This window comes from Saccharomyces cerevisiae, chromosome VI, assembly GCF_000146045.2.
Source record: "Saccharomyces cerevisiae S288C chromosome VI, complete sequence".
NCBI classification, from domain to species: Eukaryota; Fungi; Ascomycota; class Saccharomycetes; order Saccharomycetales; family Saccharomycetaceae; genus Saccharomyces; species Saccharomyces cerevisiae.
The window spans coordinates 76,660-101,612 of NC_001138.5; the positions used below are offsets into that span (position 1 = coordinate 76,660).

Genomic DNA, 24,953 nt, shown 5'->3' on the forward strand with positions numbered 1-24,953 from the left:
CAAATACCTTCGAAAGGACCTTAGTCATCATATCACTCTCACTCTCACGGCTCTCTGTAGTCCTCCTCGAGGAGTGGCCAAGAATGTTCTGTTCCGCAGTCTTTATATAATCGCACTGGTTGAAGACGAAAGCTCATATAATTCTTTTTCCATAGCCTAAATACACCAACGATGACTAAATCTGTAGATACGCTGCTGATCCCAGGCCCCATTATCCTAAGCGGAGCAGTCCAGAAGGCCCTGGACGTTCCCTCTTTGGGCCACACCTCTCCTGAGTTCGTCTCTATTTTTCAAAGGGTGCTAAAGAACACAAGAGCTGTCTTCAAATCCGCTGCTGCCTCGAAGTCTCAGCCTTTTGTGCTTGCCGGCTCTGGTACGTTGGGGTGGGACATATTTGCCTCGAACTTTATTCTTTCGAAGGCCCCCAACAAGAACGTGCTGGTCGTATCCACTGGGACATTTTCTGACAGGTTTGCTGACTGTCTGCGTAGCTACGGTGCGCAAGTAGATGTTGTTAGGCCCCTCAAGATAGGCGAATCAGTTCCCTTAGAACTGATTACTGAAAAGTTGTCGCAAAATAGCTATGGGGCTGTCACGGTTACGCACGTTGACACTTCAACGGCAGTGCTGTCCGATCTGAAAGCCATTTCGCAAGCGATTAAGCAGACTTCGCCGGAAACGTTCTTCGTAGTCGATGCTGTATGCTCGATTGGATGCGAAGAGTTTGAATTTGATGAATGGGGGGTGGATTTCGCCTTGACTGCTTCGCAAAAGGCTATTGGCGCTCCAGCGGGTCTTTCTATCTCGCTATGCAGTAGCAGATTCATGGATTATGCACTCAACGACAGCAAAAATGGTCATGTACATGGGTATTTTTCCTCGTTGAGAAGATGGACACCAATAATGGAAAATTATGAGGCTGGTAAAGGAGCTTATTTTGCAACCCCACCCGTACAACTAATTAATAGCCTTGATGTAGCCTTGAAAGAAATTCTCGAAGAGGGGTTGCATAAGAGATGGGATTTGCACCGTGAAATGAGTGATTGGTTTAAAGACAGTTTGGTTAATGGCTTGCAATTGACATCCGTCAGTAGGTATCCTTCTAACATGTCTGCGCACGGGTTGACAGCCGTATACGTAGCAGATCCTCCTGATGTCATTGCTTTTTTAAAGTCACACGGTGTAGTCATTGCCGGAGGTATTCACAAGGACATCGGACCCAAGTATATCCGTATTGGACATATGGGTGTGACCGCTTGCAACAAGAATTTACCGTACATGAAGAACTGCTTCGACTTAATAAAACTAGCTCTTCAGAGGAAAAAGTGATTACCCTCGTACTTTTCATTTCATATATATATATATATATATATATGTACCTATATATTCTTCTTATTATGGCTTTTCTAATTCTTGCAAGATTCTTTGACAGCTCCATCTTTCGTTTGGTGAAAATGAAACCATCCCCAGGATACAATTAATGAACTTCTGCTTGACTTTGACATCCGCAATCTCGTCCAGTCGAGGCATATTCCTCTCAACAATGCTAATCTGTACATCTTTCTCCTGGTCCAGTACATACTTGCCATCGCCATCTGCACCAAACATACCAACAAATGCATCAACCGAGCCGTGTTGCGCAACCTCTTCCCATTTCTGAATGGACGGTATGCCCAACTTTTCGAATATTGAGCAAATCAGTCTGAAATCGCTTCCATCTGAGTTCATGTCGTCGCTGCCGTCATCAATCATGGCCGGAACGTGCCCCATACGGCTTGTTTCTCTCTGGAACCACTGAGAAATAATTATCAACAACGACCACACGTCCACGCCACCATCATAGCATTTTACTCCAAAAAGCACTTCTGGGGCCTTGTAAATTCCTGTGCTTATATCCGTCACCTTGCTATCCATGGGTTCCGCACTTGTTTGTGAGTTATTTGCCATGTCATAAGAGATGCCAAAATCAATTATGTACAACTTTGGGGATACGGTGCTGGTATTGTTTGTTAGCATGATATTTTGCGGTTTGATGTCGCGGTGAATGATCTTGTTCTCATGTAAGAATGCAATCCCTTCAACCATTTGCCGGAAAAAGGACAAAGAATACCGATTGACGTCCAATTGATTAGTATATTTCTGAACGGGGGGGTCCGCAACAATTGGGATACTGGGATTTAGCAAATCGTAATAGGGATTTTTTTTTCTTCTATCTCTTTTATAGTGCATTTGCATGAACTCATAAAGGTTCATCTCTTCAAAGGGAAACAACAACAATAGGTCATTATTATCGGTAGCCTTAGACTCTAGAAGAGGTAAGATGTGCTTACATTTGTTGCCCAGTTTGTTTAATATCGATACTTCGAATTTGGCGTTATGTGGCGGGATATCGAAATCTAGTGCTAGACATTTAATGGCATATGTATCCGACCTATAAATCCTAGCAGTTCTAGTAGATTTGACCAACTGACAGTGTGTAATGTCTATACTATCCAGTTTCATTAAGATGGGCGTGAATTTTGTTGCCTCTCTTCTTCATCTGGCCTCTTTGCTTCTATGAGACTTCTGTCGTTTTCCTTTTTTTAGGATCACAAACTACTTCTATAACTTAAATAGTCAAATCACATTTTCCACTAAGATACATATTTTCTATACAGGGGGTCTTTGCAGTTATATATACTCAGTTATATACCAATCTCTTTGTCAGGAATTTGATTATCACGTTTCAACCATTCTAGTGCTAATGGATGCAAACTATTCACTTTACTAATAACAACCTTATTGTTGTCATTTTCAAAGGCCACTTGTCCATTAACTTTAGCATTGACCACTTCAGAGAACTCTACGTCTTTCTGATAATCTAAATTATCCACAATCTTACCTGATTTCATATGGTATACTTGGTTAGGCCATTTGGCCAAGCCGTCAAAAATATGTGTAGCGTAGACCACTGAGCATCTTCTGGTTTCGGTCTCCCACTTTAAAAACTCCAGAAGTCTTGCTCTGGCAATAACATCGAGATCCACAGTGACCTCATCAAGTAGTAAAACTCTCCAAGGTTTCAAGAGCCCCATGGCTAACTGAACTCTTCTCTTTTGTCCATCACTTAACCTGTGCATTCTCCAACGTACATCGATGTCCAGGATTCTAACCAATCTTTCACCTCTTTCCCTAAAATGATCGAATCCAATACTTTTTAATAGTTCCAAGACGCCGATATCCCTATTAATGATACTCATATGGCACCATTCCGTACCTAGATAAGTGGTCGTTTGGTAGTTCGTCGAATCTTCAACACTTTCATCATCGTCCACTTGATTCATAGATAATGGACTGAATGGATCAAGACCATTGACCAGGATTTTTCCATCAAGGCAAAGATGCTTACCGCTTAGTAATTTCAAAAGGGTGGATTTACCAGCACCATTGGCACCCACAACTAAAGATCTTGTATTCCATGGGATTTGAAGATTGATATCAACAACTGACGGATCGGAGCTTTCTTTGAATTTGTACGTTAGGTTACGCACCTCAATAGCAAATTGGGAAACCATCTTGAGAGTTATCTAATATCTTGATATCTTATGCAGGAGTACTGGTTTTCTCCATACTAAAAATCTCTCTTTCAGAATTTTCGTTTTTTCTTATTTGAGTCATCCTCGAAGAAATTTCCGCAGCGAATTTTAAAGAAGCACTTTATAATAATACCTTACATATGAGTTTGTTTCTATGTCATGGGTATATAAGGTATATTGTATGCTATCTAGTTGGATGCCCCAGTTTCAAAATGTCCCTAATCGGATCCACCCAGATGTGACTAACGTGGTGCAAATTTATATTTATATGTGATAAGTCTTTCAACTTTGTGGAGATCATGTAACGTAGATTGAGTACTAAACTCAACGACCTTGTAGTCCGTAATTGGTACAGGATAGCTACAATCCCGATAAGTAAAGAAATTTTGCTCCACCTGTTATATTTGGAGGGTAAAAAATGGCCAAGTCTTTGGACCAACGCCCTTGTCTTGGATCTGGCGGCGACACCATGATACTTTTCTTCCTTGTAATGCTCGTTCATCTTTGTTTGTTCGCTCAAATAGAAGATAATGGTGCTCATATCGAAGCATCCTGGCTTTCCACATGCTGTATTGAGTAATGCACTATATTTATTAAGACTCACCCGTTTCAAAGCCTTCTTGCTGGCAGTAGTCGCATCTTTTCTAGTTATTTGCAAGACTTCTTCCCAAAGCGCCTCATCATACAGTTTTTTCTGTAAAACTGTTTGTATAGCACCATGGCGCAGGTCAAAATCGTTCTCGAAGAAATCAGAATTAGCTTCTATTTGCTTCGAAATTTCAGACGCATTTTGCAATAGCAGGTTCTTGTATATGATCAAAGGTAAACGCATAGATTGCATCGATATTGTCATGTCAAATATCTGGAAAAGAATTTTATGAAGATTGTTGTCACCGCTATCTATAGGTTTCAAATTATGTGCAAAGATTGTCAATATTGACCCAATAGCGAAAAGGGGCTCATTTTCGTCAAATTTGAATAGATTATAGAATTTCATGTTTGATTCCTTTATCAATGAAGAGATTACTCTCAATTGCTCAAATGAAAAATCTAGTGAGTTCATCATGAAATCCCTCAGATATAATAGGGTAAATGCTTCGATGCAATAAAACAGCCTTTCCATATCAATTTCTTCTTGCAATGAGAGATTTTCTAGTTCCAGTCCGTTCTCTTTTGTGACATTCCAACTAAAACACATGATGAAAACAGACACAATATCATGATAACCTTGGTAATAGTTCAACGTTGGGTACTTTCTCAATACCCGAGTAATTAACTCCACCAGTAGTTTTCTCAATTGCAGTTTCAAGTTTTTGTCGACAATTCCACCAAAAGACCTTTCTGCATCCAATATCACCTGACCTTCATCTTTATGTTTTTCCACTGGTGTAATGTACTCTGTTGCATCATCAATAAGCAACTGGGACGCCAATAATTCATACCAACAATCTTTTCTTAATGAGTTGTTTACAAACCCCAGAGGCCCTAAACCTATGTACCTCAAAGCTCGGACATCTTTTTTCTCTAATAACTTTGATATAACTTTTCCTTTTTGTTCTTCTGCCTTTCCACTGTCACAACGAGAAAGTGATTCCAGATATGCGTTATAACCTCCCCTTGTCAACGCGTCTTTGTCGTGGCTACTCTGATTAGTATGAAATAATGACCTTAATGGCATCGTATTTTGTTAATTGGCTTGTTCTATGTCATTTGCTAAATTTTCTCTTTATTTCTTTACTTTGCCAATTCAAGATAATCTTCCCTTCCCAGAGAGAAAAAAGGAAAAATTTAGCTATGAAACCTCAATAAGCTTTTTAATACACCAAAGATTCAAGATAAGAGCATAGAACGAACTGTAGAATAGTCCGGATATGTTATCCAATGCCTGCCAAAATGCATTGTCACACGCTGTAGTGCTCGAATAGGTGTTGCAATCCGTCAATATACGTCTTGCTCTGTGGGTAAATGTCTCGTGCATTAAGACAGGCTAGTATAAACGAGAAGAAGTATCCTGCTTTGCAATGAAACAATAGTATCCGCTAAGAATTTAAGCAGGCCAACGTCCATACTGCTTAGGACCTGTGCCTGGCAAGTCGCAGATTGAAGTTTTTTCAACCATGTAAATTTCCTAATTGGGTAAGTACATGATGAAACACATATGAAGAAAAAAGCTTTCCTACATATTCAAGATTTTTTTCTGTGGGTGGAATACTATTTAAGGAGTGCTATTAGTATCTTATTTGACTTCAAAGCAATACGATACCTTTTCTTTTCACCTGCTCTGGCTATAATTATAATTGGTTACTTAAAAATGCACCGTTAAGAACCATATCCAAGAATCAAAAATGTCTGATGCGGCTCCTTCATTGAGCAATCTATTTTATGATCCAACGTATAATCCTGGTCAAAGCACCATTAACTACACTTCCATATATGGGAATGGATCTACCATCACTTTCGATGAGTTGCAAGGTTTAGTTAACAGTACTGTTACTCAGGCCATTATGTTTGGTGTCAGATGTGGTGCAGCTGCTTTGACTTTGATTGTCATGTGGATGACATCGAGAAGCAGAAAAACGCCGATTTTCATTATCAACCAAGTTTCATTGTTTTTAATCATTTTGCATTCTGCACTCTATTTTAAATATTTACTGTCTAATTACTCTTCAGTGACTTACGCTCTCACCGGATTTCCTCAGTTCATCAGTAGAGGTGACGTTCATGTTTATGGTGCTACAAATATAATTCAAGTCCTTCTTGTGGCTTCTATTGAGACTTCACTGGTGTTTCAGATAAAAGTTATTTTCACAGGCGACAACTTCAAAAGGATAGGTTTGATGCTGACGTCGATATCTTTCACTTTAGGGATTGCTACAGTTACCATGTATTTTGTAAGCGCTGTTAAAGGTATGATTGTGACTTATAATGATGTTAGTGCCACCCAAGATAAATACTTCAATGCATCCACAATTTTACTTGCATCCTCAATAAACTTTATGTCATTTGTCCTGGTAGTTAAATTGATTTTAGCTATTAGATCAAGAAGATTCCTTGGTCTCAAGCAGTTCGATAGTTTCCATATTTTACTCATAATGTCATGTCAATCTTTGTTGGTTCCATCGATAATATTCATCCTCGCATACAGTTTGAAACCAAACCAGGGAACAGATGTCTTGACTACTGTTGCAACATTACTTGCTGTATTGTCTTTACCATTATCATCAATGTGGGCCACGGCTGCTAATAATGCATCCAAAACAAACACAATTACTTCAGACTTTACAACATCCACAGATAGGTTTTATCCAGGCACGCTGTCTAGCTTTCAAACTGATAGTATCAACAACGATGCTAAAAGCAGTCTCAGAAGTAGATTATATGACCTATATCCTAGAAGGAAGGAAACAACATCGGATAAACATTCGGAAAGAACTTTTGTTTCTGAGACTGCAGATGATATAGAGAAAAATCAGTTTTATCAGTTGCCCACACCTACGAGTTCAAAAAATACTAGGATAGGACCGTTTGCTGATGCAAGTTACAAAGAGGGAGAAGTTGAACCCGTCGACATGTACACTCCCGATACGGCAGCTGATGAGGAAGCCAGAAAGTTCTGGACTGAAGATAATAATAATTTATGATCAAAATTTACGGCTTTGAAAAAGTAATTTCGTGACCTTCGGTATAAGGTTACTACTAGATTCAGGTGCTCATCAGATGCACCACATTCTCTATAAAAAAAAATGGTATCTTTCTTATTTGATAATATTTAAACTCCTTTACATAATAAACATCTCGTAAGTAGTGGTAGAAACCACCTTTGCTTTTACGAGTTCAAGCTTTTTTCTTGCCATGATCTAGAACTCTCAGGCAATATATACAGTTAATCTTTTTTTACTGGGTTGTAGTTCTAATGTATTGTTTCGAAAAATAGCAACCAGGCACATATTATGTTCACCAAGTGGTGTATCCAGTACAGATTTCTTATTCCATAAATGAAACTGAAAACGGTTAAGTACACAAATAAAATGATGGTAACTTTACCATCCCACGTGTCTAAAGGTACGCTGTTTGGCATTTTGAAAATAGAATTATTTCCAACCAAAAAAATAATTGGTGCCACTGCTAGTATATTGTGATGGGATCTAAATGAAGTTTCCCATTTGATGGCAACATTATGCAGGAAAACAATAATGATAGGGATGTTAATGGCACTAACAAATAATAAAAGCAGAAGCAACGTCATATTATAATTTAGTAAGTTCAATTTCTGCTCGTTGTTTGATAGTTTCAACAGCGCTACTCTAATGCAGGTAGCAATTTGGATTACTAATGAGATAACAAACGCCATCTGGTATGGTATGTGAAAAAATACCAACAGTAATAAAAGCACAGATGCCATTAATCTTCCCTTACCATACGCTTTATGTTCAATAGTATCAAAAGCCTCTTTATCTTCAGTGTTTTTCTTTGATAACTTCCGTTGAAGGAATATTACTAAAATTTCCAAGGATCCAAAAATCTTAGAAACTAGTGCTAGTAATCCAACTGTCATAACCCCAAAGAGAATTCCAATAGTTGACATAAACCAATCTCTGATCCCCAAATAATAAAAATTTGCATGCATGTTTCTCTCGGATAGCAGAAATGGATAATTTAAACCGACAGGATCCAATAAATAAAGTATTCGTTGTACCAACTTATTATTAACCACAGGCGAAGCTAAGAACAGCGTAAAAAACATTAATATTCCGTGCTTTCTTAAAATATATCCCAAAGTGCTATCAAAGGAAGGAAACTCAGATGTCTTGTTGTACCAGTAGAACTGGTATGACAGTACGAGTGCTATAAACGCGACTGGAAAAGATGCTAGTGCTAATCTGTACCTGATAAACAGCATTTTCAAAGTTAAAGACCAATTAATAGTCATTTTAGCTTCTAAGGACATTCCGGGTGGAATAAAAAAACTTAATTGTAGCGATCTCGGTTCGCTTTCATTTAATGGGATAAACGGTGCTACATTATGCATATTTATATCGAGACTTTTGTTTATAATATTTAGATGCCATTTAGACTCGAAAGGTTCGTAAACCCATTGCCTTATGAAAGGCTGAAACAATGTCTCTTCGGAAGCAATACCTTCGTTGCTTGCCTCAATCTTGGTTTCTAATTTGTACGATAATAAAGAATCCCACAAATTACTGAAACTTATAACCTGCTCGATGTCTTTGCCATCCAAGTGTAGTTGTTCTCCAAAGAGCAATATTTGAGAAGGTGTAGTATTGACTATTTGTACATTGGAGACGTTGCGCAGTAATGCCAAAAGAAACCCCTGATTGTCCTCCATGCCTTCTTGTTCTGAAAATTCACCGTAAGTGGGTTTGCTTATCATCAAGTAGTCGTACTTCTGTAGTATATTCTTGCCAACACTAACGGCTTTAAACGGATTTTTTGCTTCTCCAAAAGAAGAATCAGCTGCGAACTGAGTATCTTTTGAAGACCTGGGCACTGTTAGAATACTATCAACAGCTGTTATACAGCTTAGATTCACCCTGGACTCTGTACAGAAATAGATCATAGGCATATCGAGACTAGTTAATAATGTGAAATGCAGGTGTTCAGTGGAGGAGATGTTACTCGGAATATTTATTTTTGTATAATTGTTGTGCCACTTTTCCAGGTTAAACATTTCAAAATCTAGGACATCGTTCATTTCCAAAGTAGCGTAATCAGAAAAGAAGTTGTCACTAAATTCTTGTAAGTTTTCTTGAGGATAATTTAACTTACTATTCATCCATGAGTAGTCTTCAAACCCTGAAAGCAATAGTTTTCTAGCGATTTGCAATCTCTGATTCAATGGCTTAACTTTTTCAGGTTTGGAGGCATCTATACTTTCCAATAAAAGGCGCGCTAGTACCTCTCTTAATTGCTTGCACCAAACAATGGCTAAATGATCAATTGGAGTCCAAACATCTGGAATAGTAGTTGTGAAGCTGGTGAACCCATTTTCTAAGCTAACCAAATCTTCTACAGATGCATAATCTGCAGGTAAAGTAGTATCCAATATACCGCCTGTAATGGAAACCAATGAAATGTTCTTAGAGAAAAAAGAATCGTTTTGGGATAACTGCTTTCTCCAATATTCGTTTGTATTTTTGTAAAGCTTTAAAATGTCACCATCAAAGGTTACTGGTGAAGCAGCATGAGGTGATGATAAGGTCAATATGGTGCTTATACTTCCCGGTACGTGGTTCTTCAAAGTTAGCATGACCCTGGATACAATACCGCCCATGGAATGTCCCACGATAATAACTGACTGCGGTTTTGGATGTGGGTAATCAGGGGTCCTTTCGTAAAGAGACAAGATGTACTTAATGGCATCATTTAGGTATTCAGCTTGATCAAGCATTGTTTCACCATGAAACGCAGTGAAATCTTCATTGAAATCTGCCGTAAAGAAGTCCAAATTTCGCACATTTTCGTTACGCAGAGTCGCCCTGGTATTGGAATCAAAATATATATTGGAGCAAGCGGAAGCAATCGATCTGCATTGCCTAAAAGAACCTGCATTTCCGGGTATAAAAAGTACAGGGATACCATCAAGTTGTAACTCATCACCATTTAAAGGTTCTCGGTCTACGCTTTGTTCTCGATACAAGTAAAGATGATACTTGTGTGCCAGTGGTGTATACCTCTCGTCAAATCCATCGATCCTTGCGTAAGATGGAAACATATAGATAGATTCACACTGAGGAGCATCTGCACCATTAAAAGGTTTCAGTAGCGATATCAATAAAAGCGAGCAAATGCTTAAAATGCCAAGAATAGAGAAAAGGCGATATGTGTAAGGTTTTTTTGCTATCTTATCATTGTTCATATATTTGGGGGAAGCTTTATCCTGGTCTTCACGCGTAGCGAGTACTCTCGAGTATTGACCAGATGAGTTAACTTTATTAATTATGGGCCGCGTTATAACACTAACTAATCTCCTGATACCCATAACGAAATGAAGATTTTTGTATGATGGTAAGCCTAAGATATAGGCCAATGCTTTAAAGTAGAGGGAGTATTTCGAGTGTGAATTTACTATCAGATGGAACTGCAAGGAATGTGTTGAGACTCATTTTTACTTTTTCTTGTTATGACTTGGTTGGTATATTTAGACCTTTTTCAAAATTCGCGCCATACAGGAAAAAAAAATGGATAATAAGAAGAAATGCATTTATTTGAGGGTACCTAGTGAGTTATGCAATTGTCTATATAAGAGTATGAATCTAACTTAAATACATCAAGCATTTGGGATGAAATCATGCGAAAAATCAAAAGGTCACAACCGTGTGAAATGGAAATTAAAAAAAACGTTAAAAATATGTAGTCTTGTGAAGGTGATAATATTACAGCCGGATGATACTTGCTATTTTTCTTTTGAAATTTATTGTAGTTATCTTTTTTTGTTTTTTGTTTTTTTTCATTATTATTGCGTTATCGGTGTTCATTTCGGTGATTTGAATCTTCAGTAATGTTGCCTCGACTTTCGTAGTAAACTTTGAATGTCAGGTTTGTTAAATGCCAATGCGTAGAAAGATGTTCGAGAGGTACAAAGTTGTGCTGCTCATGATGAATTTTTCTGGGTTATAGAAGAGTTCTGTTTCGCTTCTGAATTGATTAACGAATCATTTAATTTTTTTAGGGAGTTCGAAGAATTTGAATTATTGTTCTGTGATTTCTGCTTTTGTTGTTGTGCTTGCTGCTGTTGCTGCTGCTGCTGTTGTTGTTGCTGTTGTAAATGTTGTATATGCTTTTGTTTCAGTCTGGTGATATAGTCCCTACGATACTTTATGGTGGCTTCCCTTAATTGTTCGTAGGACTTCGTACCCAACATTGTTCCGAATCTAATCACCTGAGTATCATTTGAAATCTGGTTAAGTCTTGCCGGTTCATCTGAAAACTTGATCCCATATTCATTTTGTGGAGAATCATACTTCCACTTGTCGTAAAGTCTGACAAATTCGTCGTATTTGGAATCGTAAACATTAATCGAGTCAGTATCGTTACTACCTTCTCTTGAATATTGTTCTTTTTCGATTGAATCGAAATCTACAAAATCCATTAAAGAACATGCAGACTTGGTCGACGATGTTGTAAAATTTGGCATACGATCAACATACTTAATATTAGATCTACCAACTCTCTTCCTGAATTTTATTGGATACTCTCTCGAATGAATTTCCAAATTTTCTTGGAATGGGTCGTACAGTTCAGTTTTTTTGATTCTTTTGGTATCCAAGTTGTAATTATCTTTGTTTCTCGAACGGCCATTTGAATCATATATTCTGATGTCATCAGATATCCCCTTCAAGTATTCTGGTAAATGTGAAGAATAAAAAGATCTATCTATCTGAAACTTGGATGACGCGATAGATGCAAAGGGAACATTACTAGTCGAAAAATTTTTAGGCAACGACATGTCAAATACAGGATTAAAGGGATCGTCCGTTAAGTTGAAAAAGACATCTGCGTCTTCAATTTTCCGTTTCTCCATCTTTTCCTGAACGAACTTTCTTGCATTTTTTTCTTTGCTGTTCAATAGAGCATCCACGTCTTCCAATACAATGTCAGGAATTTTGGAAGATGGTAGTTTGACATAAACATGAGACGTAATTGGCTGTGATGTTGAAGAAGAGGATGCATTCGCGAGTTGCTTTCCGTTTTCAGTCTTAAGGGCATTTTGCTGTTGTTGTTGTTGTTGCTGTAACAGTTGCTGCTGTTGCTGCTTGGTGAGCCTAGAAGATTTGTCTTCAAGTTGGTTATTCCTTTTATTGTTCTTTGCCTTCGCTGCCGCTGCTGCAGCAGCTGCTCTCTTAAGTTCAGCTTTCCTTAGTTCAGCTTCCCTTTGTTCGACCGTAACAATCGTGGGGCGTTTTCTCTTGTGGTTAATCAAGTCATCGTCTTCTCCACTAATGTTCAAAGATCTTTTCAAATTCTTAATTTTTACCCTTTGATCGAATATTTTTAATTCATCATTAATCCAATTTAGGGAAACGTTCTCACGTTTAGCAACAAGCAGGGCCAAGTCCTTCGCGTTTTTCAATTCTTGATGCAACGCCCTTAAACGCTGACTGTTTAAGATATCTATACGTCTTGTTTTCCGCGGATGTCTCACTTCTCTTCTTCTGAAACAGACGTAGGGATCAATCTCTTCTTTTTCACCCGGCCTTTCAAATTTCAGCTGCGGAAAAATTTCGTACCCGTTAACTTCAATTTTTCTTTCTCTCCAATAATCATAAATTTTAGAGCCGAACTTCTCTATCAGCTGAATTAAAGGTCTCGTATTCATTTGAGATACGGGGTCGAATTGTGTGATAAAATGTGTTTTATGAGAATTTATTTCATGATTCAGCTGGTTTCTTAGATTGAAATCAGCCATATCTGATTTTATTAATGTGGGCTTCAATTCTTCAAAAGAAAGTATACTTTCCGGATCCATACTCAAGAATGGTTGACGCTCGTGAATAGCATGTTCAAAACTGGAACAAAGTATTTCAAATTCGTCTTCAGTTAAAATGTCTGATGAACCTTTGTTGACTTGTTCATTTAAAAAGGTCTCATCTCTTTCATCCATATTGTAGTTGGTACCACAGCAATCCTCCACAGTGGCAGAAAATTTGATGTAGCTGGTGGTCTCCTGGAAACTGCCCGTATAAAACTTATCATATTCATTCCAAGTCATAGAAGCATCCGGGGTCGGAATATAGTCTTTGTGCTTTGTATGACCAGAACCCATTTGTAATATTCGATGCAAATGGACCTCCTTTTCTTCATTTTTTTCTACACCAGTTTCGATCTCAACCACCTCTCTCTGTTGCAATTCATCTTTATCCAGGTGTTTCAGATCGTTAGGCAGATATATCTTAAGATGTTGCTTCACAGATATTTTTCGATGTCTAAATCGACTATTACTGCTACCAGCACTGGCTCCAGCACCTGAATCGCCTTTTGAGAATGAATCTAGACCGTCATCGTGCGCACTCCTAGATCCAGACCGCCTAGTGCTTCTACCAGATTTATGCGAACCGTCATTGATCTCTATAGCGTTTGAAGGTGTCGGCATCGTTATTATCGTTATTTGCTAATGTTATTACAATGTTTTTATAAGCACGTGACTATAATGTTACCCTATCGTGTGCAATTTTTATTTATGTTGACCTGAAGTCCGCAGTTGCCGTACAATGTGAGAATATGGACAAAAGGAAGGCGAGGGTGGCAAAAAGAGGAGTCAAAAATAGATAGCGTTTATTTTATTATAGCAGCTCAGAGGAACGCGATGTGGTGTAATAATATTGCGAGTGTCTAATGACCACCAGAATACGAGCACAGTTTTGGCTGATTTTTGCAAACTTTTTTGCTTTTGTGTAGTAACCTCTCACAGGTATTGCTTGTATGCTATACCATGTGATATGTAATAGTACAATTTTGTGGTCGGATCGTGCTTTTGCCACCCGCGGCCGACGGAGAAAATTTTTTTCCTCTATCCCTTTGTTTCTCGCTTACTCCTGCGGTATGGGGTGCTAACTATGGTGAGCGAGTATGGGAAGAAGTAGCGATATACGGGTAACCCTAATGTTTGGGTGTTTTGAAATTTATCCTTGGAGGATAGGCGATGAGCTGCTCTTAAAGGTTTTAACAGAGAGTGTTGTATGAATATTCTGTAGAATTTTATAGTAAACAGGTATCCTCAGACTGTAATAGCCATGGATTTGTTAGCGGCCAGCGTAGAAAGTACGTTGAAAAATCTGCAAGATAAGAGAAACTTTCTTTCGGAACAAAGAGAGCACTATATAGATATCAGAAGCCGACTGGTTAGATTTATCAATGACAATGATGATGGCGAAGAAGAAGGCGAAGGCCAAGGGATGGTGTTTGGTGATATCATAATTTCTACGAGTAAGATATATCTAAGTCTAGGCTATGAGTATTACGTTGAAAAGACCAAAGAGGAGGCCATCACGTTTGTTGATGATAAATTAAAACTAATGGAGGACGCCATTGAGCAATTTAACCTGAAGATCGAAGAGGCTAAAAAGACCTTAGACAACTTGAATCACATGGAGGACGGAAATGGAATTGAAGAAGACGAAGCGAACAACGACGAAGATTTTCTGCCCTCTATGGAGATTAGAGAAGAACTAGATGACGAGGGAAATGTCATAAGTAGTTCCGTTACCCCTACAACAAAGCAACCATCACAATCGAATTCCAAAAAAGAACAGACACCTGCAGTCGGTCCAAAGGAGAAAGGATTAGCAAAGGAGAAGAAATCAAAGTCATTCGAAGAAAACTTGAAAGGAAAGTTATTGAAAAGGAACGATGAAGTAAAGAAAAAAGTGCAGCCATCTAAAGTAGATACAGAAAACGTGTATACATTTGCCGACTTGGTCCAACAGATGGACCAACAAGATGAATTGGAGGACGGCTATATTGAAACTGATGAAATAAATTATGATTATGATGCGTTCGAAAACTCCAATTTCAAAGTCAATGATAACTATGAAGAGGATGACGAGGACGAAGATGAAGAAGAGTATCTAAATCATTCTATTATACCTGGCTTTGAAGCGCAGTCCTCATTTTTACAACAAATTCAACGCCTACGCGCACAAAAGCAATCCCAAGATCATGAGAGGGAAGAAGGTGACGTTAATAAATCATTAAAACCTATTTTGAAAAAGTCTTCTTTTGCTGAGAATTCAGACAAAAAGCAGAAAAAGAAACAAGTCGGGTTTGCATCTTCTCTAGAAATTCACGAAGTCGAAAACTTGAAAGAAGAGAACAAGAGGCAGATGCAATCCTTTGCGGTGCCCATGTATGAAACCCAGGAAAGCACAGGTATCGCTAATAAAATGACATCGGATGAGTTTGATGGTGATTTATTTGCTAAGATGTTGGGTGTCCAAGAGGCCGATGAAGTGCATGAAAAATATAAAGAGGAACTGATAAATCAAGAGAGACTTGAAGGGGAAGCAAGCAGGTCGAATAGAAGAACTAGGGTGTCCAGATTCCGGAAGGATAGAGCTTCTAAAAAAGAAAATACGTTATCAACTTTCAAACAGGAAACGACAAGGTCAGTGGAGAACGAGGTAGTGGAAAAAGAGCCTGTTGTGGGGGATATTATAGAAAAAGAACCTGTTGTGGGGGATGTTATAGAAAAAGAACCTGTTGTGGGGGATGTTATAGAAAAAGAGCCTGCTGTCACCGATATAGTGGAAAGGGAGCCTGCTGTCAACGATATAGTGGAAAGGAAGCCTGTTGTGGGGGATATTATAGAAAAAGAACCTACTATCAACGATATAGTGGAAAAAGAACCGGAAATTAACAGCAAGAGCGAGTTTGAGACTCCTTTTAAAAAGAAAAAGCTAAAATCACTGCAAAAACCAAGATCATCGAAATCAATGAAAAAAAAATTTGATCCCAAAATTCTCGAAAATATAAGTGATGACGATTATGATGATGATGACGATGGTAATAAGAAACTTTTGTCCAACAAAAGTAAAAATAACACTGATGAGCAAGATAAATTTCCTTCAAAAATCCAAGAGGTGTCTAGGTCGATGGCTAAGACGGGCGCCACAGTAGGGAGTGAGCCGGTTAGAATTACAAATGTCGATTATCACGCCCTAGGTGGAAACTTGGATGATATGGTCAAGGCATATTCATTGGGGTTATATGACGACGATTTAGAGGAAGATCCAGGAACCATAGTGGAAAAGCTCGAGGATTTCAAAGAATACAATAAGCAGGTGGAGTTGCTGCGTGACGAAATTCGAGACTTTCAACTAGAAAACAAGCCAGTGACGATGGAGGAGGAGGAAAATGATGGCAATGTTATGAATGATATCATTGAGCATGAATTTCCTGAAAGTTACACAAATGACGAGGACGAAGTAGCACTACATCCGGGCCGGCTACAGGAAGAGGTTGCTATAGAGTACAGACGGTTGAAAGAAGCTACCGCGTCGAAATGGCAATCATCATCACCCGCCGCACACACTGAAGGCGAATTGGAGCCTATTGATAAGTTCGGGAACCCGGTCAAGACAAGTCGTTTCCGCTCTCAACGGCTCCATATGGACAGTAAACCATAACCCATATGGAGACAGAAAGTAAATCAGAATCTATATTAACATATACGTATATATTTGTTTTGTGTACAATAACTACTACAAAATTGGGGACAGACGATATAAAACTAGAGGAACTGCTGAGCTTATTCGTACAAGTCTTCGTCCAATCTAGCAGCAGGATTGGTTTCGATAAAGTCCAAAGAGACTTTATGACCTAACAGTTCTCTGATGTTTTGAACCTTATATTTGATCATGGTAGGTCTTTCCAAGGATAACCCCCAACCAAGGACTCTTAGATCCTTTGGTAGACCCATGGACTCGAGCATTTCTGGTCTGAACATACCAGAGTTACCGATTTCGACCCATTTTTGCAAACCTTCGTGCCAAGAAAAGATTTCCATTGATGGCTCGGTGTAAGGATTGTAGGTAGGCTTGAATCTCAAACCGGTGACACCCATTCTTTCGAAAAACTCTTCCATGAACTTGATCAGGTCACCCAGAGTAATGTTGTAGTCGGCAAGAACACCTTCCACCTGGTGGAATTCGGCCAAATGGGTGGCGTCAACTGCTTCGTTACGGAAAACACGGTCGATAGAAAACAATCTGGTGGGCTTTGGATCTTTGGCCAAATCGTGCAGCATTCTGGCAGAGATGGCTGTGGAGTGAGTTCTCAAGACCAATTTTTGACATTCTTCTGGCTTCCAGTTGTAACGATAACCGATGGACCCGAATCTCCCCTGTTCGTGAACGGCTTTGATATTGTCCATGTATGTCTTGTCATCGGGCAAGTCAGCGGTTAGTGGGTCCTTGATGTAGAAAGTGTCTTGCAGGTCACGAGCAGGATGCTGTTGTGGGACGTAAAGGGCATCGAAGTTCCAGAAACCTGTCTCGACGTATTGGTTCGAGGGCATCTCTGTGAATCCCATGGAAAAGAAAATTTGTCTAAATTCCTCTCTGACTTTGTTTAAGGGGTGAAGAGCACCTGAAGATATTTGCACACCTTGAGAATTGAAATTGTAAGGCTTGAACTTCAAGTCCTTGTATGCATTGGTGGAGACCATGTCGGAGGTAAGATCGGTTTCCAATTTGGTGAGGTCGGTCGAGAACTCTGGCCCTTTGGTAACGTTGAAATCTGTGATTTTACCTTGAGCAATTAACTTTCTTTTCTTCAAGTCGTTCAAAATCTTGGCGTCAATGCTATCCAGATGCGAGTTGTTCTTGATTTGCGCTAGAATAGATTGCGTTTCATCAGTAAGCTCATTTAAATCGGTATTTTGCAATTTTGCGGAGAGTTCAAGCTCGTTTGAGGCGTTTTTGGCGATCCAGCCGTTCTTGAAAGCTCTAGCCTGACCGACCTTACCAACTTGAGGACCCAGTTTGGACATCACATCTTTGATTTGAAGTTGACCCAACTCTTGGATGAGCTTGACTAGTTTAATTTCGTACGAACCTTCATTCAAAATTTGAGCACCTTCTTTGGTCAAGTCATACGTAACCGTGTCGACCTTGGAAAACTCTAACTTGTTGTGGGCTTTCAAAGAGTTCAAAGCGGAAAGAACATCTTGAGAGCCGTGCTGAGGGAAAGTTGCCAGTGTGGACTTGATCTCATCCAATTCATCTAGTTTTTTTAGAATTTCTAATTGGAAGTCAGACATCTTTACGTTAGGGGGTGAGAGAGGGAGGGGGGTGCCTTTAATGTATATATACGTAAGATATATATATATATGTATATATATGGAAATGTATTCACAACTTTACATGTGCATTAACCACAAGTACTGCGTACGTTCAAGATTACAGCAATGCGTTTTATTAATTTTTCAAGCATTTTTCACGTAGAGAGGAACAAAGTTTACTGAAAAGAAAAGAGGTAGAGAAAAACAGAAAAATTTTTTTTTTCTGTTTTTCCTGCCTCTTTTCTTTGTTTGATTCAATATGGTCGACCGGGTAAACCCCTGATAAAACGATACCAAAGCCGGGTCACCTAACTTATGGCCAAATGCGACCGGTCCCGCTTTCCGATTTTAGCCGGCGAAGACGTACTTGGCGCCATAATCAAAACCTAGCTTGCCCAATACTTCTGAGTTCTACGTGGTGCAAAAATATTTTTTTTTTTTTGAAAAACCTACCCTATTTCATTATAGATGCATCCATCAGTATTACGGTGTCCTCACACAACCCTGTCTCTGCACAACGTAATACCTCCTTTTCCCGTCTGCTAGCTCTCATTTCGCGGTAATCCAACTTCAACCAGCAACCCGGATCTTCTATACGCAGTCCGGTGTGTGGGTGCATGACTGATTGGTCCGGCCGATAACAGGTGTGCTTGCACCCAGTGCCCAACGTCAACAAAGCAGGAACAACGGGCTGATAAGGGAGAAGATAAGATAAGATAAGATAACAAATCATTGCGTCCGACCACAGGCCGACACATAGCAGAACGATGTGAAGCAGCGCAGCATAGTGTTAGTGCCGGTGCAGCTACCGCTGGTATTAACAGCCACCACAATACAGAGCAACAATAATAACAGCACTATGAGTCGCACACTTGCGGTGCCCGGCCCAGCCACATATATATAGGTGTGTGCCACTCCCGGCCCCGGTATTAGCATGCACGTTTTCTTTCCTTTGCTTTTCCGCCCTTCCCCTGTTCTGTTCATCGCATGTGCATATATATATATAGATATATATATACATTGTACACGGTGCACGGTAGTGAACATAACTATGAGCACGAACAGAGTCCCGAACCTCGACCCGGACTTGAATTTAAACAAAGAAATCTGGGACCTGTACTCGAGCGCCCAGAAAATATTGCCCGATTCTAACCGTATTTTGAACCTTTCTTGGCGTTTGCATAACCGCACGTCTTTCCATCGAATTAACCGCATAATGCAACATTCTAACTCTATTATGGACTTCTCCGCCTCGCCCTTTGCCAGCGGCGTGAACGCCGCTGGCCCAGGCAACAACGACCTCGATGACACCGATACTGATAACCAGCAATTCTTCCTTTCAGACATGAACCTCAACGGATCTTCTGTTTTTGAAAATGTGTTTGACGACGATGACGATGATGATGACGTGGAGACGCACTCCATTGTGCACTCAGACCTGCTCAACGACATGGACAGCGCTTCCCAGCGTGCTTCACATAATGCTTCTGGTTTCCCTAATTTTCTGGACACTTCCTGCTCGTCCTCCTTCGATGACCACTTTATTTTCACCAATAACTTACCATTTTTAAATAATAATAGCATTAATAATAATCATAGTCATAATAGTAGTCATAATAATAACAGTCCCAGCATCGCCAATAATACAAACGCAAACACAAACACAAACACAAGTGCAAGTACAAACACCAATAGTCCTTTACTGAGAAGAAACCCCTCCCCATCTATAGTGAAGCCTGGCTCGCGAAGAAATTCCTCCGTGAGGAAGAAGAAACCTGCTTTGAAGAAGATCAAGTCTTCCACTTCTGTGCAATCTTCGGCTACTCCGCCTTCGAACACCTCATCCAATCCGGATATAAAATGCTCCAACTGCACAACCTCCACCACTCCGCTGTGGAGGAAGGACCCCAAGGGTCTTCCCCTGTGCAATGCTTGCGGCCTCTTCCTCAAGCTCCACGGCGTCACAAGGCCTCTGTCGTTGAAGACTGACATCATTAAGAAGAGACAGAGGTCGTCTACCAAGATAAACAACAATATAACGCCCCCTCCATCGTCGTCTCTCAATCCGGGAGCAGCAGGGAAAAAGAAAAACTATACAGCAAGTGTGGCAGCGTCCAAGAGGAAGAACTCACTGAACATTGTCGCACCTTTGAAGTCTCAGGACATACCCATTCCGAAGATTGCCTCACCTTCCATCCCACAATACCTCCGCTCTAACACTCGCCACCACCTTTCGAGTTCCGTACCCATCGAGGCGGAAACGTTCTCCAGCTTTCGGCCTGATATGAATATGACTATGAACATGAACCTTCACAACGCCTCAACCTCCTCCTTCAACAATGAAGCCTTCTGGAAGCCTTTGGACTCCGCAATAGATCATCATTCTGGAGACACAAATCCAAACTCAAACATGAACACCACTCCAAATGGCAATCTGAGCCTGGATTGGTTGAATCTGAATTTATAGATCCCCCAAAAAAAAAAAAGTACTCGCTTCTTTCCATGTCCGCTTCATATATATATACACATACTAATCAAACTCTATGTATACATAGAATAAAAAGAAGAACACTATATTTATTTCATAAAAAAAAAAAAAAAATAACAAAAAAAGTGCAACATTTATCAAAAGCTCAGTGTGCGTTATGCTTCCATGTGACCCAACATCTATTGCGGCGGTGACAGAATAGTTGAAAGGCGCAGGGCTCACACACAGGAATGGCCCTCCCAAATTTAAAAGAGAACTAAACCAGTTATCCTAGGCAATTACTTTATTTGAGTCTTATATGACGTCACTAGAAGCTCAGTAAGAGCAACCGAGACCTGAACATCCTTTTTTTTTTGCTTCTTTATTTGGCAGCATTTTTCAAAAATAATAAAATGGAAGCCGCGAGTACGAACAATGATGTGTTCTGGGAATACCTCGTCAAAACAAGACAATGGCAAGGATTTTCTTTCATCAGGCAGAAAGATCTGGATCTGAATGGCATCATTTTGTGATGTGTAAAAGCGGGACCTTGTTATTTCGACTTTTTGCATCATGTTGATGCAATTTGCTACTTTTCCGACGGTGCGCTCCAACGGATGGGTATTTCCTTAATAACAAGGCATTTCTCTGGAAGTTGGCTTACTGTTTGAAATCACAGCCGGTCACAAAATAAAGTAAAAAAACTATCTCTCTCCACAAGAAGTAATTACAGGTTGTATACTACATATGATCGTATTTCTTTATGAACACTAAGGAGTTTCCCGCTGTGTACCGCAATATCCACACAAAAGGAAGGAAGAAACTTCTGTGGCTTGACAGATAAATAACTGCAGTAGTCGGTGCGTACTAATTGTTTGGTCGTGTCTGAAAAATCTTGAATTTTCAGAAAAGAATAAGCCCCAAATGTCAGTGATGGTAGTAGCAGTACTCCCCTACGATTTTAGATACTTTAGAGAGCCCACCTTCAGAATCGGAAGGAGGATAATTTTGTAAAGCCCTTCTGTTTTTTCTCTTGCATAACTTATATTTCCACATCAAAAAGTAGTGTGCTAAGAAAAAGGAGACGAGAAAAAGGATTACGGCACTCTCTGCATCTAGACATATACCAAAAGTTGGGTTTGCTCACGAAAATACCATAATTGTGGTGTCAAAAAAATCCTGCCTCATAATACCACTGCAGCAATTGTGGATGACTAAAAAATAACTTGCATTCCACGATGTTATTTTACTTTATAAAGCACCTGCAATTTTTTTTTTTGTATTAACTCATCGAGTATGTCTGATGTGTAAACTGAACCAGGCTTAATATCGTTTCTAATTCTTGTTGTGAGAAAACTTTCCTGCCTAGTGTATTTCGTCAGGGCGAACCTTCGGATAGGCACCGAACTCCGAGATTCTTGCTCCAATTTAAGAAATAAGCTTTTTCCGTCCCAATACAATAGAACATTATTAAAGTTAATAATAAAAATGGCACGGCACCAGTTGGAAGTTAAATCCCAACATTTGCTGCAAGAATAGAAAAGAAGTCATAACAAATTTGCATATTACTTACGGCTTCAAAAAAGCACCGAAACTAATCGAGAAAGCTTATAATATCGGTATACATTTGAATGTATTTTAACTATTTCTATATCAAAAAAAAAAAAAAAAATTGTATATTTTTCGTTATTCTCTAATTCGTATCACATTTTATCCCTAAGGGAATCTATCTCTAATTTGCAATAGTGTAGATACCGTCTGCGGATAGAGCGCTAGAGATAGCTGGCTTTAATCTGCTAGAGTACCATGGAACACCAGTGATAACTCTGGTAACTTGGTCGGCGGGAATACCAGTCAACATGGTGGTGAAATCACCGTAGTTGAAAACAGCTTCTGCAATTTCAACTGGATAAGTTTCAGTTGGGTGGGCAGCTTGGAAGGAGTAGTATTCAGCCAAATGAGCTCTGATATCGGAAACATAGACACCTAATTCAACCAAATTAACTCTTTCGTCAGATTGAGATAGTGTAGTGGTTGCTGCAGCGGAGGCACCAGCGGCAATGGCGGCGACACCAGCGGCGATTGAAGTTAATTTGACCATTGTATTTGTTGTTTTTTGGGTTGTTGCTTAGTGGAGATATAAGCTTAACTGGAAGGAAAAGAACAGAGAAATGTCTCAAACAAAGCTGATCAAACCGCTGTATTTATATAAATTTTTTGAGCAATTACATCCCAAACAGGCTATTACTGGTCACTCATTTTGCACTCATATCTCACATATTCTAATTCCTGGCCACTTAGCCATTATTACTATGGGGGTGTATTTTCCTTGAACGATGCTGCACTTCGTATAAGAAACACGCTTCATATTCCCCATATCTTCGTATGTTTAGAGCGCAAGAATGTTCCTTACAGTAAAGGTGCCTTTCGACCTGCAGACACAATGTTAGCCAAGTAATAGAAGCAAAGCCAATATTGTCTTGGCCTCGTTCAATTGCCTAACCCTTGGCACTAAACGGTTGCTAGGAGAAAAAACACGGACCTTTTCCCAAATTAGAAACACTAAAAAATGTTAATATGGTACTAGTCGTCGTACCCTGCTGAAATCATAAAAACCTTACGCCATCTGTGGGACTCGTCATAGGGTTTAGTGTATATTGAATGTTGGAAAATCTCTCGTTCTGATATGCCCAACAAACCAACAATGTACAATGTGAGGTTTCTACAAATCAACAACTATGGTTTCCCCTAATTCACTTGGATTGATTGGTTCTAGTGAAAACTTTACCTGTTACAAAGTTTTGAATCATTTTAATTAGATATCGTGTACCGAACAGTATCTGATTCGTATAAAAAAAGGAATATTGAAGGTCAGTTATCCTAGTGACAGGTGAAAAAAAATTGATATGTATGCCCTTTGTATTATCTTTGGGGTGGAAAGAAGTGAAAACAGAAGCAAATTGGTTTTGCAGTAAGTTTAGTCTTTTGACCTGTAACTGGTTAATTTCGAAATGACTGGTGGAGCCTGACTCGAATATAGAGCAAAGGGAGTCTTTAGTAGTATATCTTCTTACTTCGATGATATTTGAATAAAGTTCAACTATCATCTACCGATTAGTATTCATATTACTACTATATTATAATATGGGTGTGAGAATATGGCGTAACGTTTGAGAGATAGTCTCAGGTGTAGTGGAAGCTGAAATTCAGGGGAATGATGTTGTAATGGAATAATTAATGACAGGATATGAGATGGAAGGAAATTTAATTATATTATTACATAGAAATATCGATTTCCTTTTGTGAATTTCTATATCCTCGAGGAAACTTTCTGGTATACTTTGTATACTAAATTTTATAGCCTTTGACAACAACGAAATCCCAAAAAGTATTTCATAATTCATGTACTTACGAGAAGAAAAATCATTGCCCTGCTAGTGCTTCAAAAAATATAATTGGGAGCAACTAAAATCTCCTTGCAATGAGTTACAAGGAACAGATTCTTACCGGTAGTCCTGGTGAGCAAAAGACTTAACCATGTGGCAGCCGTTGTCTAATATCCACTAGCTATACACTTACATGGAATATTGGTTGCTGAAATAATTAGACTTAATGGTAGCAAACGTAGTGGTCATCCATATGAATATATGAGCAAGAAATAAACGTGAACATGTAAAATAGTAATACAGACACCATAATGTACAGGTTAATCCTGATATGTTTCTCGAATGAAATCGGGAAGACTAATAGGAGGCTCAATTCTATATTCACTCACGTTATGCGCCTGAATTTGAATGGATATTGTTGATAGAAGATTCCCTTTAATCACTCTCCTATATAAATATTTCTGTTTTTCTTATTAACGCAACAATAATTCGGGCGTGTGGTCTAGTGGTATGATTCTCGCTTTGGGCGACTTCCTGAATAAACAGGAAGACAAAGCATGCGAGAGGCCCTGGGTTCAATTCCCAGCTCGCCCCCTTTTTTTTGCATATCTGGTCATAATATCTTATCTGATCGACTAGTAGTTTCCTCATATATTAATTCCTTGTGCAATTTTTTTTTACTTACTCAATACTAAGCGGTTCTTCATAAATATATATACTATACTGTT

The 24,953-nt window shown here is 39.2% G+C and overlaps 12 protein-coding genes and 1 non-coding gene across 13 annotated transcripts, besides 1 other annotated feature; 5 read left to right on the top strand and 8 right to left on the bottom strand.

The window, feature by feature from the left end:
* Nucleotides 1-171: 171 nt before the first annotated feature.
* On the top strand, nt 172-1,329 carry AGX1 (alanine--glyoxylate transaminase; the record flags this gene model as incomplete). Its single annotated transcript, NM_001179936.1, has 1 exon — nt 172-1,329. One exon carries the CDS (start codon nt 172-174, stop codon nt 1,327-1,329), a length of 1,158 nt encoding a protein of 385 aa, NP_116623.1.
* Nucleotides 1,330-1,395: 66 nt separating this feature from the next.
* Nucleotides 1,396-2,502, bottom strand: CAK1 (cyclin-dependent protein kinase-activating kinase CAK1; the record flags this gene model as incomplete). Its single annotated transcript, NM_001179937.1, has 1 exon — nt 1,396-2,502. The coding sequence occupies one exon, from the start codon at nt 2,500-2,502 to the stop codon at nt 1,396-1,398; it is 1,107 nt and encodes a 368-aa protein (NP_116624.1).
* Nucleotides 2,503-2,684: 182 nt separating this feature from the next.
* On the bottom strand, nt 2,685-3,554 carry CAF16 (putative ATP-binding cassette family ATPase CAF16; the record flags this gene model as incomplete). Its single annotated transcript, NM_001179938.1, has 1 exon — nt 2,685-3,554. One exon carries the CDS (start codon nt 3,552-3,554, stop codon nt 2,685-2,687), a length of 870 nt encoding a protein of 289 aa, NP_116625.1.
* Nucleotides 3,555-3,759: 205 nt separating this feature from the next.
* Nucleotides 3,760-5,253, bottom strand: GYP8 (GTPase-activating protein GYP8; the record flags this gene model as incomplete). Its single annotated transcript, NM_001179939.1, has 1 exon — nt 3,760-5,253. The coding sequence occupies one exon, from the start codon at nt 5,251-5,253 to the stop codon at nt 3,760-3,762; it is 1,494 nt and encodes a 497-aa protein (NP_444296.1).
* A 667-nt stretch (nt 5,254-5,920) lies between these two features.
* STE2 (alpha-factor pheromone receptor STE2) lies at nt 5,921-7,216 on the top strand (the record flags this gene model as incomplete). Its single annotated transcript, NM_001179940.2, has 1 exon — nt 5,921-7,216. One exon carries the CDS (start codon nt 5,921-5,923, stop codon nt 7,214-7,216), a length of 1,296 nt encoding a protein of 431 aa, NP_116627.2.
* A 269-nt stretch (nt 7,217-7,485) lies between these two features.
* Nucleotides 7,486-10,575, bottom strand: BST1 (Bst1p; the record flags this gene model as incomplete). Its single annotated transcript, NM_001179941.1, has 1 exon — nt 7,486-10,575. One exon carries the CDS (start codon nt 10,573-10,575, stop codon nt 7,486-7,488), a length of 3,090 nt encoding a protein of 1,029 aa, NP_116628.1.
* A 612-nt stretch (nt 10,576-11,187) lies between these two features.
* On the bottom strand, nt 11,188-13,686 carry EPL1 (Epl1p; the record flags this gene model as incomplete). The annotated part of the gene is made up of 1 exon (NM_001179942.1): nt 11,188-13,686. The coding sequence occupies one exon, from the start codon at nt 13,684-13,686 to the stop codon at nt 11,188-11,190; it is 2,499 nt and encodes an 832-aa protein (NP_116629.1).
* A 640-nt stretch (nt 13,687-14,326) lies between these two features.
* Nucleotides 14,327-16,717, top strand: BUD27 (prefoldin-like protein; the record flags this gene model as incomplete). The annotated part of the gene is made up of 1 exon (NM_001179943.1): nt 14,327-16,717. One exon carries the CDS (start codon nt 14,327-14,329, stop codon nt 16,715-16,717), a length of 2,391 nt encoding a protein of 796 aa, NP_683715.1.
* A 122-nt stretch (nt 16,718-16,839) lies between these two features.
* Nucleotides 16,840-18,351, bottom strand: FRS2 (phenylalanine--tRNA ligase subunit alpha; the record flags this gene model as incomplete). Its single annotated transcript, NM_001179944.2, has 1 exon — nt 16,840-18,351. The coding sequence occupies one exon, from the start codon at nt 18,349-18,351 to the stop codon at nt 16,840-16,842; it is 1,512 nt and encodes a 503-aa protein (NP_116631.1).
* Nucleotides 18,352-19,306: 955 nt separating this feature from the next.
* Nucleotides 19,307-20,839, top strand: GAT1 (Gat1p; the record flags this gene model as incomplete). Its single annotated transcript, NM_001179945.1, has 1 exon — nt 19,307-20,839. One exon carries the CDS (start codon nt 19,307-19,309, stop codon nt 20,837-20,839), a length of 1,533 nt encoding a protein of 510 aa, NP_116632.1.
* A 1,732-nt stretch (nt 20,840-22,571) lies between these two features.
* Nucleotides 22,572-22,940, bottom strand: PAU5 (seripauperin PAU5; the record flags this gene model as incomplete). The annotated part of the gene is made up of 1 exon (NM_001179946.1): nt 22,572-22,940. One exon carries the CDS (start codon nt 22,938-22,940, stop codon nt 22,572-22,574), a length of 369 nt encoding a protein of 122 aa, NP_116633.1.
* Nucleotides 22,941-23,592: 652 nt separating this feature from the next.
* On the bottom strand, nt 23,593-23,946 carry YFL019C (uncharacterized protein; the record flags this gene model as incomplete). Its single annotated transcript, NM_001348831.1, has 1 exon — nt 23,593-23,946. One exon carries the CDS (start codon nt 23,944-23,946, stop codon nt 23,593-23,595), a length of 354 nt encoding a protein of 117 aa, NP_001335772.1.
* Nucleotides 23,922-24,242: a long terminal repeat (Ty1 LTR).
* A 474-nt stretch (nt 24,243-24,716) lies between these two features.
* Nucleotides 24,717-24,819, top strand: SUF9. The gene is made up of 2 exons: nt 24,717-24,752; nt 24,784-24,819. It is a non-coding gene; the product is annotated as a tRNA-Pro (tRNA).
* Nucleotides 24,820-24,953: the final 134 nt, after the last annotated feature.